At 40.9% G+C, this 16,678-nt stretch overlaps 1 protein-coding gene across 2 annotated transcripts in view; it reads left to right on the forward strand.

Annotated features, from left to right (window-relative positions):
* The window catches only part of cdh13 (cadherin 13), a 347,025-nt gene that overhangs the window by 90,048 nt on the left and 240,299 nt on the right, over window positions 1-16,678 (forward strand). For both annotated transcript variants that reach the window (XM_020704255.2, XM_011476480.3), the window contains exon 2: window positions 6,285-6,405. In XM_020704255.2, coding sequence (XP_020559914.1) covers window positions 6,285-6,405 — 121 coding nt within the window. The remainder of the gene's footprint in view (window positions 1-6,284; window positions 6,406-16,678) is intronic.

The raw sequence follows: 16,678 nt of genomic DNA on the forward strand, positions 1-16,678 counted from the left end.
AAAAAGGCCTTCTGCATTGATTGTTGACCCTGGAGGCTCAGCAGAGGCCATCAAGTAAGAGGTTAGGGGTGAAAGATCAGTCAGTCATGCCTAGCTGAATCAGAAATCAGCTATTCTTGTCCAGAAAACATGTTTTACCTGAAATGTTGTAAATTAAATTAAATCAGTTTACCAAAGCTTATCTTTACTTAAAATAAACGTATCAGCATTTAAACAAAAAATAAATTAAACAACCCGAGATCCCCCTCTTCCTCTGTCCCTGGTGGTTGGATCCTCCCAATAAGCTTTTGCATAAGAGGCAGCTCCACCTTTAGCCACCTCTTCTGACCAGGAGGAGCTCCACAGGTAAGAAACCAGGAAGTCACTCACCAGGTGACTCAAGAAGTTAACAAACCTGAACATATCAGAAAAAGAAAACTAAATAACTTAAATCAACCTTATTGACATCTTTGATTTATTTTTCTTAAACCACATAGATCTAGATATCTTGATGTGAGGAATCGGAACCAAACTGCTCTGGTCTTGATTTATATGTCTACTTTCTCTTAACTAATTGGTCTATTTTCAGTTTGTCATTGTTCATTATGGTTTTTGCTTTATTATTTTTATGAAACCAGCAGATTATTTGCATCTAGGTTTCTTTGTCAGTCATCTTATTAGGCCAGTACTTGGTTCCCCTCATCCAGCGTTGCTGAGGCAGCTAATTGGTTCTGCTGGAAACACAATGTTTTATGTGTTCAAGGTTCCTTTGTTTACCTGGGATTGGACCAAAGTAGTCCTTTCATTCAGCCTTCTTTTCTGGCAAACTCATAACCAATTTTCCCTGCATAACAGTGCTGTTGTTTCACTGACATCAAACACTCAGCCAAAATCAATTCCTGCTTTTATTGGGCTGCTCAGGAGAAAGCCCATTCTGAAGATCAGTCATTGTTTCATGTGTTTATTTTTCTATCCATATGAGTGTCTGGCATGGATATAATGGCATATTTACCCCACAGTCCCATATTTCTTTGAATTAACCACCTCAGAGAGCAACACAGAACAGGACTTTGCTTTTGGCATCTTTATTGTAAACTTAAGAAGATTTTTAACAGTTTTAGGTAATTTCTGTTCAAAGTAACAAAAGTGATCCATCAGCTCATGTCAGTCATTAACAGGAAAGTCCCATCATGCATCAGGGTTTTCTCATTATGAATTGATTCAGTCATTTCAGTGAATATTTTGAAAAAATAATGACAAATACAACTTGTCAATGCAGATGTTCTCATCTTAAAAGAATCAAAATCTCAAATGTTTTGGTTGATTTGTGGACTGTATGTGAAATATTCATGAAGCCACTATAATCCCACCCATGGACTTGACCATTGACATCTCAAAGCCTCAAGCTGAGCATTTGGTCTGGCTATTTTTTGCAGGTGGACGAGCTGTACAGAAAGATGGAGTCACTGAGAGCCTGAGGGCATGCCAGGTTTACTCAGAAAAGCCAATTTTGTTCCAAAGTAAAAATGGACCAATGTGACTCTGGAAGACTTGCAGTAAAAATAAAGAACTAAACATTTCTGCTTTAACACAGCAGGCTATTAGGACTCATCCTTGGTCAAGTGGCCGTCCAGTGAACTGCTGACATTTTTTTGTGAAACTTTTTTTGTCCTAAGAAATGGTAACTCTCCATTTTTGTAAGTGGTTTTTAATTCAAAACATTATAAGGACATTAGGAAGCATTTGGGGTCCAGAATTTTGGCCAAACAAAGAATGGATATTTCTATAATAATTGACTCACTTTCATGTTATGCTGTTAATTTCTGATTTTAATGTTTCTGAAGAGTTTCTAATATATTAAACTTTTAACATGTAAGTATAGAGCATTTTACTTCCTTAATAGTCACATTTTATCTCCATCATCTGTATGCTGGAAGCTCTTGATGATCTCTTTAGTTTTAAACTTGGTCTCATTCAGTTCAAATGCAGGTTTATATAAAAGTTATGTGGAAGTAATCGACGTCTGTCAGGGTTTAGGAGCTTAAAAATAAATACATCATATGTGTCAATAACTAAAGACAAGATGGGAGGAAAAAAATCACATTTTGGAAACAAGAAACACCCCACAATACTTTCGCAGGAAATACTTTCTCAAGAAAATAAGATAGATGGATGGACATGTTCTTGTTTATTTTCTGTACAAGTAAAAAAAGGCTTGTACAAATATTTAAAAAAAAAGTTTTTTCTGAAATTTCTGAATTGTGAAGCTGCTGCATTGTAGTGTCAGAGTCCTGCTCATCTATATGTTGAGTATTTAAACATTCATTCAGGTTTTTCCTTTACAATCACATGGTGCCTTCATATAAAGCAATAAAAAGCTATGGTATCATACATTGTGTAATAAAGTAATGTACATACTTTTCTTTTAATATCCATTTTTAATTTGTGCTAATTTACAAAAAAATGCTCTTGAGAAAAAAAAATGTATATATATATTGCTAATGAAATGCAGCCGCTCAGGTTTAAAGTGAATAATGTGGCCTTCAAAAGTCTACTCTGAAGCATTCTTCAATGATTTCCTGATGGGGGATTAATGCCCACAATAATAGTCGTCTATGCAAACAACATTGTCATTAACATTATGCTGCCTAAATGCTTTTGCTCTCCTATTGAGTCACCGGGGCTCGGCAGCATTTTTCCTTTTTAATGGATGCTGAAACGTTCATGCGTGTTGCTGTGTAAAACTGAGGGATTTGAATGGGATGCAGTGTCTTTCAAATTCAGCCTGGCTGTGACCTATGGTTGACTATTGTATTCCATACAGGTTTATTGGCTGATTCTTGTTGTATGCCACCTTGTCAGGAAGCTCTGGAATCGAGTTGAGTAAAGAAGTCTGCAGGCCGCTGTGATTACTATCAGGGGAACTGTGCGTAATGACCTCTTCTGCTCAATGTCTGCCAAAGCTGTTTAATCACGATGACAGACTTTTGTCTGGAATCCAAACTCTTGCAAGTTTATAAGATGTAACATCAATGCAGTAGTTTGCTTTGCCCAGCTTAATACTGATGGATTTTCATTATTTTGTAAAACATACATAGGTGTATTTGGGATAATAAGGTTTGTAGATGGATACAGTGAAGTGAAAACTCTCATTTTATTTTTTGTTTCAGATAATTCCTGCAAAACTCATCAGGACGTCTGTATATCAGAACGCAAGCGATCTAAATAAGAACTGGAGATGTTAAGCAAGTTTACAGTGGTAACAGTTGACAGATTCCTGCTAGATCCCTATAAAGTGTGCAATGTGTGAACATAGTTCCAGATTGTGTTGTTTTCATGAAAAAACAAATGGACACTTGTATTCTGTTATTAGACATTAAACAACATTATTTGTTAGGAGGGAATGACTATTTAACAGCGACTTAAACGCACTGTTCTCAATTTATCATCTGTCCCACTTTAGTCATGTACAGGAAGACTATTTCAACACATTAGATGGACTAGACGAGGAGAACATCTATCCTTTATTCATAATTTTTTTTATAGAGCCTCACAAATTTCGGAACACCGAATGTTAAACTACATAGCCTTTTCAGAACCTTTTGAGTTTGTTTGCTGAACACAAATAGTCCTGCTTACTTTCAGAGATTATGGAACTCCTAATTTGGCTGTAATACTTTATTGTATATTATTTCAGCTTCTTAGTTTGTTCTTCAGGTCATAAAAAGATACTCTTAATAATATATCAGTTGTGTCTCTCTTAAAGATCCACACCAAAAATTGTGTTTTTGTTGTGTTTAACATGACTTGAGGAATTCTTCTGATAATGGAGGACATAGTTCAAGAAAAATGAGCTTAAAATTACATTTCTGCATATTTCTTAATTCAAATCGCTATGAATCAGGAGCAGACAAAAAAACGATGGTTTAAAAAATATCTTATTTGTAATGATGAAAATATGTTTTCAATGATATGTTACTTTCTTAAAAAAAACTATTTTTGAAGAGGTGAGATATCCTCTGTAAACTGTTTCCGCATTTTTCTTTGATTAACTGCACAAATGTGGTTTTCTGGCAACAACTAAAACATTTTTTGACTACAGCTCATCATTCTGACATGCAACATAACCTTTGTCCCTAAAGCAAATGCTAAGTCTTAAACATTAGATTATATAACAACAGATTTGGTTAATTGTGCTTAATCTGCTAACCTTTAGCTTCTGAACTAGAATAAAGTTGTATAAATCATTAAATGAGTATGGAGATGAATTAATTCTTAAATGAGTTAAACGTGCATTCATGAATAGTAAATGAAGACTAAAAGAAGGCAGACATGCAGGCTTTAAATTTGAATGGAAAATTTTCACACTGACCTCATTGTTAGGAAAAAAGAACACATTTTGAAATTGTGAAACACTAATGATCCCTCCAATTAAAGGGGACATTTAAGGGGCTAGTTAGTCAAATATCTGCTTTTAATATTGGAAAATTACTGTTTTAATTGTTTCTGATTAATTGATTGTATTTCATATCCGTTTTAATAACCCTTGGTGATGGAAACTTTATTGTAAAACAGTCTGTTTCAACCATTTATTAATTATTATTATTCCTTTTTTTTAAATAATTTCCTTAAGACATGTAACAAACAGCTAAAAAAATTGCAGAAGCAGAGTTAGAAGATGCCCTGCAACCCACTACTTTGATGAGCATGCAGGTTGTTTTTTAATTTATTTATTTCTTCTCGATAAAGACAAGTTTTTAGAACAAAATACCGTAATTTCCGGACTACAAGCCGCTACTTTTTTCCTGCGCTTACAGCCTTGCGGCTTATTCAGTGACGCGGCTAATTTATGGATTTAATTGGCGGCCGCCATGTACGTACTTTCGAACTCAGTGAATAGTTTGAATTCTCTATCTAACACCAAGCTCAAGGCATTTTTATTCAACACACCTCTTAGCCAAACAGCATGGAATTGACTTCAGGTCTTAGACACTTCAGTCATGGTTCAACAAAATGAAACACGCATGCCCGGCCGCATCCCAGAATCCTTTGGGGCCATTAGACCCAACGTGCACGTGATCGCCGCTACAATATGATGAAGCTTTCAAGTTAAAAGCAATCGTTAAAAGCAGCGTAAAAAAGTCCACCGTCACCAACGGGTTTGGCTGCGTGACGGAGAGAACAGCGCATGGAGTGAATGTACACTCCATTTACGGTTTCTAAGGAAACCGTAAAAGCGGAATTTTGCTTTGAAAAACTCACAGCCTCCGTGTGAGCTGGAGACATCTTCTCCTGCTGATTGAGCTGCGGGGCCGATGGCAGTCTGAAGGCTCCCACACGTAACAACGCACCCGCCCCTCATACACAAAACGTACAGTATTAAGTCCGATTGCTCTGCACAGAAACTATTTGCTCCATCCACCGGCGCAATGGGGACGAAGTGCTCCTCCTTGAAGCCGCCCTGGCCAGAGGTGTCGGAGTAGATAGGAAGGGGAGACAAGGAGCCCGCGGGGCGGGAGCGGAGCGCAGAGGCGTCCGCGGAGTGCAGAGGCTTCTGAATTCTGACGCACGCGCCGCACTGAGGCGCGCGCTTTTCAGTCGCCGCTGCTGTATTTTACCGGTGTGTTTTTTTAACCAGCCCTGTTACTCCCATAACGCTGCTGCGACACAAGCGGAAGGAGAGCTTTTCCCGTTCACCCCTCCATGCACTGCTGCTACTTGCTCATTCTTAAACACATACAACAGTGTGGCGAGCCGGGCGTTGGCCCCGCCTTTAGCCCCTAAGACTCATGGGAAATGTGGAATCGCGGATGTAAATTTCCTCATTATAACTGAGGGATGTAATGTTGATTATATGGTTACTGTTTGTAATTTTATGTATGATACCTAGATTGTCAATAAGTAAAAAAAAAATGAAATAAAAACACCATAACTGAGGAACTTGTGAACAGAATAGAGGTCCATGCTGTTTGACAGATGTCGGTACACTCTAAAACATGAGCCAGAGGCAAAGCTGGCACCACCCACAATGTGCTAATGAATTGCACTCACTCTGGAATACTGGCCGTGATCTGTCAGGACGACAATATCGCGTAACACATGCGCGGCTTGTACTCTAACGCGGCTTGTGTATGTGTAAAAGCAGTCAAACACGAAAATGGGTGGGTGCGGCTTGTAATCGGGTGCGCTTTGTAGTCCGGAATTTACGGTACAATATATTTTTTCTTGCCTCTTAATGTCTCCGACGACACAGTTGATGAGTGTGCATAAAGCTGACAAGAGTGCTGTTTTTTTCTGTTTTGCAGATTGTTTATGTCGATGGAATGGAGGAAGGCGGCCGGGAGGCCTGTGTTCCTGGTTTCCAGGTCAAAAACTACCAGGTGGCCTACAATGGACCTTTTCTGAAAGACCAGCCTCTAATACAAGGTCAGTGGAAACGCTTGAGAGCAGAATTTTTACAGAACAGAAATCTGTCAGCTTGTCTGGTTTGTAGAGAAAATGCACCCAAGTATTACTGTCAAGGTGAAACAGGTGTTTCAGCTGGTTTGGTTTGTTTTTCACAGTTGAGCAGAATTCATGTCAAACTCGACGTGGCAACGAAATATAGCTGAATGAATCCACCGCCTCAGTTGCAAAGAAAACAAAAGGTTTCCTTCTGTCTGCTAATGAATTATTCTCCTTGACTAAATGATATTTGCAAGCCCCTCTTTTATTCTTTGTTTTGCTTTGTTCCACTCCTAAAACGAGCTTGGGGGTGCTTGTTCAGATATGCATCTGCTTAGTAGTTTGTTGGATTCCTGTCTCGGTGCAGCGGTTACCGTGAAAAGACTGGGACTCTAGCTCCAGCAGCCCCTGAGTCTTTGTAAAGCACGCCTGTTTGATCTCAACAGATCCATTATCAAAACGTGAGATTTACCAAGATGTAAAAGCTGAAGCTTGGTTTACAGCTGTGAGTTCTTTGGTGCTCAGTTCCATTTCTTTACCACCGTAAATCAGCTTCACTGCCTTTCTGTTAGCAAGGTGTCCACTCAAATTCTCCACCATCTCCTGGATTGCACCATTTCGGTCACAGGTCCATTCCCAACTCCATATTGCTGCCACAACTTATTGGTTGTGTTCTCTCCTGTGGAGAACTACTGCAGCAGTTCCTATCCGTGCACCTCCTTTTTATCTTGACGGAGATCAGCAATAATGTTGGCCAGCGAGCAGCTTTCTCTCAGGGGGCTGAGAGTTATGGCATCTGACATGTTTTTCCACAGAAATCGACAAGGTGCCGACAGCTAGCAGCAGTTTTATTGCTGAATCAAGTCAAGCTTTTTATTTATTTATTTATTTATTTACCTAATAACTCATTGACTTTTTTCATCCCACTGTTTTCATTTGGTCTGAGGTGAGATAATACTGCTATTCCAAGTAGGGATGATTTAGTTTATTAATGCACGCTCCCATTTCTAGTTAAACTGTTCTTGGAGCTGTTCTCGATACAGAACAAACGTTTCTTCTGCTGCACCTGCCTGACAGGCGGCTTTTCCTATTGAAAATACATGCTTTCCTGCCTAGACAGCAAAATATGACAAATCTGTGAATTTTGCCTTCAATCGTCTTTCTTCTTTTTCAGCTTTATTGTACTTGATTTGGTCAGCCAGTGAGGCATTTTGTCATCTGGAGGTTCAGTGGTGCGTGCAGTCAGAGACAGAACTCCGTTCTGCCTTATCGCTCTGCAGAGGAACAACAGAGTGGTTCCATTAGCTTCAATATGCTCCTGTCAGCAGAAACACCTTTCACTATGGCGGGGGTCCCACTGCTTACAGCTGCTAACCCAAAAACGCACAGCCATGCATTAGCCTCATGCATACTTGCAGATTTATACACACTGGCAATAACTTAGATGCATTCATCTTTAAACATTCTGGAGATCATAATCTTGATTTATCTCCAGAAGACAAATATATTTAAGGAAGTTTGAATTTTATTTTCCTTTTCTTGCACAAAAACTTTTTTTCCTTGTGAGTAGGAGCTTCAAAGAAAGCAAATGATGGTCATAAATACGGGCTAGGAATTGCACAACGTTTGCAGTACTTCAAGGAGCAATTACAATACAGTGGCATAGGTTTGTTGTTTACATTTCTGGCAGCGTATGTGCTCTTATGTCTGTGTTAGTGCAATGTCAGGTGGAGGGGGAACCATTTGTTAATTTGACACATTCACCAGTTGTTGGTTTTCGAAGTAATCATTGATGTTATTCAATCGTCTCACTAACCATTTTTGTTGCGTTTGAACAAATTGAGAGTGTGAGTGGGAATCATTCAGTGCCAGAGGCTGCAGCTGGGCTCAGTGACACATGCAGATTTATGTTAATTCTGCTCAGCCCTGTGCCACCTGCTGTAGACCTCCTTGTGTAATTACCAGTGGAGGGGCGGTCTGTTAGCTAGAGATACCTGTTGGCGCAGACCTGTGTTCAAGGACATCCATCTCAGCTAATGGCCATATCTGCAAAACAAATGCAAAACCAAACAGTGCTGACAGTCACTCTTTTCTGCTCCTGGTAACATTGCTATTTTCTCCTCATCTGTTGGCTATTGATTCAGCTCTGTCTTTCGTCTATTATCTGTAATCGCCTCTTTTAATTCTCCCTCTCTTAAACTATCATTAAAAAAAGACATGTTGAATGGAAGTGCTTAAAGAAAGGCTAATGCAGAGCTTCCAAGAAAAAGACCATACCATTGTTTTTGCTTTTGTCTCAAGAGCAAATCTTCCATCAACGAGTTCAGTTGCACTGTGCCAGCAATTGTAAAAAGGCTGCTCCCAGTGATGCTACAACTTCTCAGAACTTGTCTGAAACAATTTTATCGCTCACTCACTCATTTCTCATGATTCTTGGTAAGAACCAAACACCAGAGTGCGTTGCCAAATGTTGAACTTTGGGATTCACTACCACATAAGTAACCAAGTTGAGTCCTCCTACCCCAGAGGGGTTGAAGAATCTAGGGTCTTGTTCTCCAGTGATGGAAGATCGAAGCACAAGGTTGACTGATTGGAGCGGTGTCCGCTTTTATACGGTCGTTGTGACGGTCAATCATGGTAAAGAGAGAGCCGAGCCAGAAAGCAAAGCTCTCAATTTACTGGTGGATCTTTGTTCCAGTACTCACCTTGGTTCATGAGCTTCTGGGTCATGTTTGAAAGAATAAGATCGCGAATTCAAGAGGCTGAAATGAGCTTCCTCTGTAGTGTGGCTGGGCACTCTCTTAGAGAGAGGGTGAGAAGTTCAGCCACCCGGAATGAGCTTGGAGTAGAGCCGCTCCTCCTCCACAACCAAGACGACCTCAAGGTGGCTCTGGCATCTGGTCCCGATACTGACACCTCCCTGGGGTGGTGTTCCGGGCACATCCCACTGGGTGGGGATGCAGGGGAAGACCCAGGACACGCTTGAAAGACTCTCTATTCTGTTTGGTACACCTCAGAGTCCCCTCCAGAAAGGCTGGAGGAAGTGGTCGGGAAGACAAAAGTCTGGGGATCTTTGCTTAGACTGCTTCCACAACAACCTGCTGCCGAATCAAGCATGAATTGATGAGCCTCTTGTAAATTGATATGTACTTTTATTGTCACGACAGGTGACTTCATGTTGATTGATTGGGAAAAATATCAGAGAAGTAGAGATGTAAGCTTATTTGGAGGTCAATGCGGGCAAACCAGAAGGATGTTGAGGTTAGGGCTGCCAGGAAGGAGGTCTAGAAGATGAGCGAAGAGGTTGATGAAGACTGAGTTCCATAGATTCTGAAACTCCTGAGTTTGGATTGGACTTAATGTTTTAGATGAAGTGCCATATTTATTTTAAGTGTTCCAAATATCAAACATCTCCAGGGCTGAGATGCATTAGTCAGACTAGGAGGTAAATGATATTTTCTCATGGATAAATGAGGGTCTCAGTCTTGAAAAGTAACCTTAATAGCTCTTTTATTTTTTTTCCTCTGTGGGTTCGGCCATGATAGAGAGAAATTCAGCAATGGGACATATTGATTTTTCTGAGGGTGTTATAGCTCACCTTAGTTGTGCTAAATGCTGCAGGCATTTTCTTTTGTCGTTGCCCACTCACACAGCAAAAAATAAATTAAAAAATCGTTATTTCAATGTGAGTTTCCATCCATATTGTTCCAAAAATGGGACTTTTTCCTTGAAAATGTTCCACACTAAGCCTGCAGTATGCAAAAGCCAGTTTTTCTGGCCTTTTTTTTTTCAATTATGCAAACAATTCCAATGTAACCTAAAAAAGAGCTAAAGGGCATAACACTTTGACTGCTGATAATGCATAGTGTAGAGAAAAAGAGAGACTTCTTATCTGCTTCCTGCAGAGCAAACCATGACTCTGTTAAATCTTTTCAAAGTCCCGCCCCCAAACATGAAAACTCTGGAAAAACACAGCAGCCTTTAGCATAACTTACATTTCCTAATGAAACATTTCATGAGACTTGACCTAAAAAACATTACCTCAAGAAGAAGAAGGTCTTCTCCAGGTCTGGCACTGCTTGCAGTAGTAGCTTGTGGATGGGAAGCTGGCGAAAGGCCCAAAGCTTATTAACTGCACTGAGCTCTAAAGATCTCTGTGCTGGCACAATTTTTGTCTCTTGCCTGGATCTTTGCAGACTTTATCACCGAAGCAATTTAAAAGTACTCGAATTGCGATATAGCCAAGTGGTTTCAGATAATTTGAACAAATGGAAGAGCGCTCTCATCTGTTTTATTTTTACTTTATTCCCGTTGGGCTTTGCTTTCTAAGTTTAGATGAGGACATTTTCGGTTTGTCCTGCTCAGATCCCGTAACGTTCTCGAAGACATTTATTACAACACAAACAACACAAGGAAAGCTTATTTAATATTTAGAAATTCATCCCTCTGGGTGAGTGTCAAAATTTTGGGGGTTTTTTTGTGCTGCTTTTCTGGTTTACCACCTTGTCAGCCATATTTCGTTCCAAACGTTTACAGAATGGCACCGGATAATGGATTTCATTTTCTTGTGTTTCTACATTAGGCTGCACAAATCAAAACTCAACACCTCACAATTTCACATATTCCACATATACAAGAATTCACAGACATGGAGAAAAGGCGACATTTCAAGGAGAATGTCCACATAAGAACCTGCAGGTAAAATCTGTTCATTGCTGCTATTGTTGTGTTGCAATGTGCTGTTATGTTTTAAGGCTCATTACTAAACTCCCTCACTCTGTTGTATGTAAGAGACAAAATAACAAGACAGAAGAAAATTACAAAAAACATCTGCTTGGAAACGGAGGTTACCCTCACCCTGAACAGAATGGACCACAGAAGCTGTTTTATCACACAGAATTGCCCTGACCATAGGCATTATTATCCAAATCCTTCACTACCACATGGACCAAAGCCACCCCAATTCCTTACCTGTGCTACCTGTTAGGTACAGACTGTTCTATCTGTGTGTTACTGTTTCTATTGGCTGTGCTCTGCATGGCAGGGTGCATATCCAGATCATGCCACTCTCACGCCTCTAATGGCACGGCATTAATCACTTTTTGTAGCCACAGCTACCGGGACCTGCAGCTTCTTTTCCGGTGTATTTTTAATTTGGCCATAAATCAAGGTATGCTTTTGACAAATGACTGTAATTACAGCAAAGGCCATTACCATGGGTTTGCAAGTGTGTATGTGTGAAAGCACATCAGTGTGTGAGATGGGCGTCTCCACCTGCAGTTTGTTTGTAATCAGAGGACTGCATGCACCCGTATTCATTTGTAGCAGTTGATACTGTACTGAAGGAATTATCCATCCATCTAATTTCTAAAGCAAAGGTAATCCTGTACCAGAGGATTCCAGATGTTGCCAGGAAAAAGTTGGCCTGCACTGCGGACAGACTGAGGGTTCGTAGCACTGGCGAAATTAGCCTTAAAATCCATGCAACTCCCCGGTGAATGTAACTGTCCCATGGCCAAGGGCTAAATTCAACTTTATGTGGGTCAACCTGAGACTAGGAGCAGGTTGTAGATGATATCTTAGAAAAGCTCAGATAGAATGGGGGCGGGATGATGCAAGGAAAGGCGAGTAAAGGATGGAAGCTGTGCGAAGGAGATACAATGAACGTTAAAGTGAAAGCGACAGTTTATTCTACTATGGCACGCAACAAATCCTTACTGACAAAACCAGAATATGGATTTTTCCCAACTTTTTTACATCTCTGGCTGAATGGCTGCAGCTCAAACCTTAATGTCTCAATGCTGAATTATTAAAAACAATCCCATTGTCAACTCCCAATGCCTTTTATGGATTTGATGGCAATTCTTCATGACGTTGCACCTTCTGAAGGTGTGGAAACAATCATTTCTCCACCTGAATAGAGTCACCAGTTAACCAGTTAATAGCTAATTCTGTTTGAGCTGTGGAGGGAGCTGCAGTGCTCAGAGGAAAGCCCCTGCATGCAGGAAACTCCACACAGGGGGGTACCAACTGGGATTTGAACCTCAAACCTGCCGGCTTCCCAGGGCAGTCCTCTTTGATTATCATAAACCAATCTGCAACCAATTGAAAAGTTTATGGTTTTACTTCTTTGTTTTTTGGCAAACGCTGGCATGTTTTAATAAAGGGATAAAAGAGGTCACATGGAGGCGGAAAGGGGTGGAACTCAAAGCTGCATAATGACTGCCAAGAAAAAAGCCTCATCTTTGACCTAGTCCTGATTAATTTATCTATTTATTTTATATTTTTTTCAAGTTGTTTTGTTAAAACAGAAAAATCATGCATGAAACATAGGAAAAAAATTTTTTTTCAGTAACTTGATTATTTAAATTAAGAAAAGGAAAGTTCACCTGAGTCTATTTTGGACAAAAAAACATGGTTTGATATTTTTCTTGATGGTTCTGGTATTTGAAGTAATTTAAAAGGCAGATATTCTTTTCGACCCTCATTCAGTGAATTGCATTCTACAGAGCTTTGGTGAATCTGCTGTTTGGATGTTTAGAGACTGTGTGATTTGAAATATCTCAATGTTCATTTGACCGCAGAATGGTATTTTTGTCCTCTATAGGTGTGTGCAGTGCTCCTGCTCCAGGTGGAGGAGTTTAGGCATCTTGGACTGTTGTTCATGAGTGAGGGAAGATCGGGGTGCAGGATTTCAGGCGGATTGGAGCTGTGTCTGCTGTTATGAGGGGCACTGTCCTGGTCCATTGTTGTGATGAGAGAGCTGAGCCAGAAAGCAAAGCTCTAAGAGTACCAATCGATTTTCGTTCGAAGACTCCGCTATGGTCATGAGCTATGGGTCATGACAGAACAAGGTCCAGGATACAATTGGCTTGAATGAGTTTTCTACGCAGGGTGGCTGGACGCTTCCCTTAGACAGAGCTTCTCCACATCCAAAGGAGCCAGGTGAGGGGGCTTGAGCATCTGGTTTAGATGCCTACTGGTCGCCTCCCTGAGGAGGTGTTCCGTGCATGTCCCACTGGGGGGGAAGCCCCGGGAAAGAGCCAGGACACACTGGAGGGACTATGTCTCTCGGCTGGCACAGGAACACCTTGGAAGGAGCTCCAGCTGGAGGAAATGGCTCAGACTACTGCTCACACGACCCGGTCCTTAATGGGCGGAAGAAGATAGTCGGATGACTGGATGGATTTCTTCTCATTTTGTTTAAGAATTGATTTTTTTTTTTCCAAAGAACCATGTGCAAAAATATCAGACTTTGTAGTTTTTGAAACTTGACCTCAGCAATAAAAAAAAATTAGGAATGAAGCAATTGCCCATATTCCGTTGTAACAAAGCAATCTAGAAACTGAGAAAGCATTATTGAAATTCCTCTACTGAAACAACAATGCCGGTTTGAATTTTGGTACAGTGAGTTATTGTCTGTGCACCTGTTGGCTGTGAAAAAGTACCTCGGTCTGCTGGTACAGAAACCGGTATCAGCATCCCTGAGGGGAATCTTTTCACACAGTAGCTGGGCCAAAGCGGCAGTCGTTGCCAGAACATCACTGCAGATGCAGGTTTGGCTCTGGTGAATGTAATGTGGCTCACTTTCTCCCTGACCTACCTCTGTCTGTCTGACTGTCCTGCATATTTTTACACTTAATTTGACCCCCCCCTAAAGGAACATACCTAATATTTTTTGTATGTCCTTTTGCCAAATGTTGTAAAAGTTCCTAAAAAAGCTTTATTAAACAATGACAGTTTTTTTCCGAATTTTTGCCCATTTGAAATTCGATTGAAAAAACATCAACAAAGGGCAAAAAGTCCACATGTAATTAGTTGTGCATTACCTTGTTTCTTTAAAGTAGCTTTTTTTACCTGTATAGTAAAAAAACCTCATCTGCTTTGTTTGATAATATAAACATCATAGAAACGCAACTTTTCTGACAAGGTAGATGCGGATAAAAATAGATAAGATGGATAATTCTTCCCTGAGCTTGTTATGTGATGCAACTATTCTCTGCAAATGTCAGCGTTGGGTTATATCAGAGTTTTCAACAATTACTATCTGAAAACCATCTATGTTCTGCGCAAAAAAAAGTCGTTTTTTTTTTTTTTTTTTTTTTTTTATTAAAATATTTTTTATTTTATTTTTTATTTTAAAGAGTTTTGATAGAATACTGGCCAGAGTTATTGGTCTGTAAATTTCAGAGCAACCAACTTTTCCAGCTTTGTTTTTTTATCACTGGTACTGACAGAACAGCTACCACTGAGTCTGGTAAATATCCATAAACACGGAAAGCTGTAATGGCAAGTAGTGGGATTACCCTTGCACTCGCAAACTTCATGTGTTCAGAATTTTATTTATTTATTTTTTTTGTGGCTAAAATGGCATCATCCTAATTAAGACCACTGGGAAAACTTTAAAATGAATCAAAAGATGATCCAAGTTGGGGCTTAAATCACCTTTGATTAGAAGTATTTCCTGTTGCAGGTATAAACTTAAATAATAATTTAACTCTTTATAACAGTGTATTTGGGATTCACCAAATGCTGTTCACTTTAATGTCTAACGGCTTGAAATTAGTATTCCATTTAATGCAGACAGTGTCAGTTTGTTCAGAATTATTTTAAGAAAAACATTTGGAATACTGGGGTCAATTATAGCTTTAACTCCCTTAATGCCTGTTTTCGCCAATATGCGACAAACTACTTTTCAGATGAAAATGATGTAAATGTAGCATCTACTTAAAAGTAAAACCATAGACAATTTCTTTATTTATTTGTATCGCCCTGAAATATATTAAAGGGTTGAATTTATGTTTTGTCATTTTTTTGTGCATGGTCCCGTTGTCTCCAAAAATAAGTTTAAAGTGAATGTAAGAGCAAAGAGTCTGTAGTAAATCTTTGTTTTTGCGTGAGCTCACTAAAAGCTTGTCTCCATATCTACATGAGCTCTTTAGCTATCGTGGTTATTCTTTATGTTTGCATGTGAGGTTTCAGAATATCAGCTGCAGAAAAATCTGTCAAAAAAACCGCATCTCTTTTTTTTTTTTTTTTTTTTTTTTTTTTTTTAAACTTGTCCTGTCCAACAGCTAGGCAAACAGATGAGAGCTGAGGGCCTCTTGTGTTGGACATATTTTATTTTAACAAGAGGGGTTATTCATCTTCAGACAAACCAAAGGTATGTCTGAATAAACCCCTTTTGTAATTGAGGCCAAACTTTATTAATTTCAATCATGTTTGAAAATCTTTGGTGTTGGACCGGACGGAAAAGGAAAGAGGGGAAGAAGAGAGAGGGACGTTAGAGAGAGGGGGGGGTAGGAGGGTGATAATAGGAGGGGAAGGGGGGTAAGACCATGAAGCAGCATAGAGCAGACAGGTTTACTGGTTGTTTATCGTTACGGTACGGTTCAAATGTAGTACAAAAAGGGCGGGGCCTGTTCACACACACTCAAATATTATCAACACACCTGCTAGCCGCAAAAATGTCCACATGTCAACATGCACACAAAACAGATAGTGTTCACGAACGCATACCTATGCCTTTAAACCAACTAGTGTGAAATCTTTCATTCATTCAATCATGCAAACTATTAGTGCAAAGGTGAGCTAACACCTGTGCTCAGGTGAGTGTTTATGTTCTTCTAAAATGGATGGTGGAATGTGAAAAGAAGGAGGAGGAGCGCCCAGCCACCCCCACACCCATACCCCCGCCGCAGCAGCAGCGGCAGCCGGAGCCCCCCCAACGCCACACGGGAACAGGCAGGGAACAACCGCCCCCCGGGCGACCAAGACCGCCACCCAGGCCAGGGCCAGCAGGACCGCCGCGAGGCCCCCAGAGCCAGAGAGCAGGGAGGCGCAGAGGGAAAGAGAGCGCCGCCCCAGCCCAGCCAGGAAAGCAGCCCCCCGCCGCGCCGGAAGAGCCCAACGCAGGGCCCCACCGGAGAGGGACGCCCACAGCCCCAGACGAGCACCCCACCACCACCCAGGAGTTCCGGGCATCCCCCCGCCCCGACCCCAGGTACGAGCCAGGACCCCCCAAGGGAGACCCGCTCCGCACTCCAGGCAGCCACCCACCCGGCCCACGGTTGGTCCAGGTAGGAGCAAGGCAGGGGCCCGCCGCCCCCGCCCAGGAGGGGGGAACCCCGGGGAAAAAAGGGCGGCCCACAAGGGATGTTATAAATATGGCCCGACCAGGCTCGGCCATGTTGGAAGTTTGGCGGGGCCCAGCGCCCAGGGGCAAGGACCAGGACCCACCCCCCAGGGACACGAA

Source organism: Oryzias latipes, chromosome 6, assembly GCF_002234675.1.
Source record: "Oryzias latipes chromosome 6, ASM223467v1".
In the NCBI taxonomy this organism is placed as follows: Eukaryota; Metazoa; Chordata; class Actinopteri; order Beloniformes; family Adrianichthyidae; genus Oryzias; species Oryzias latipes.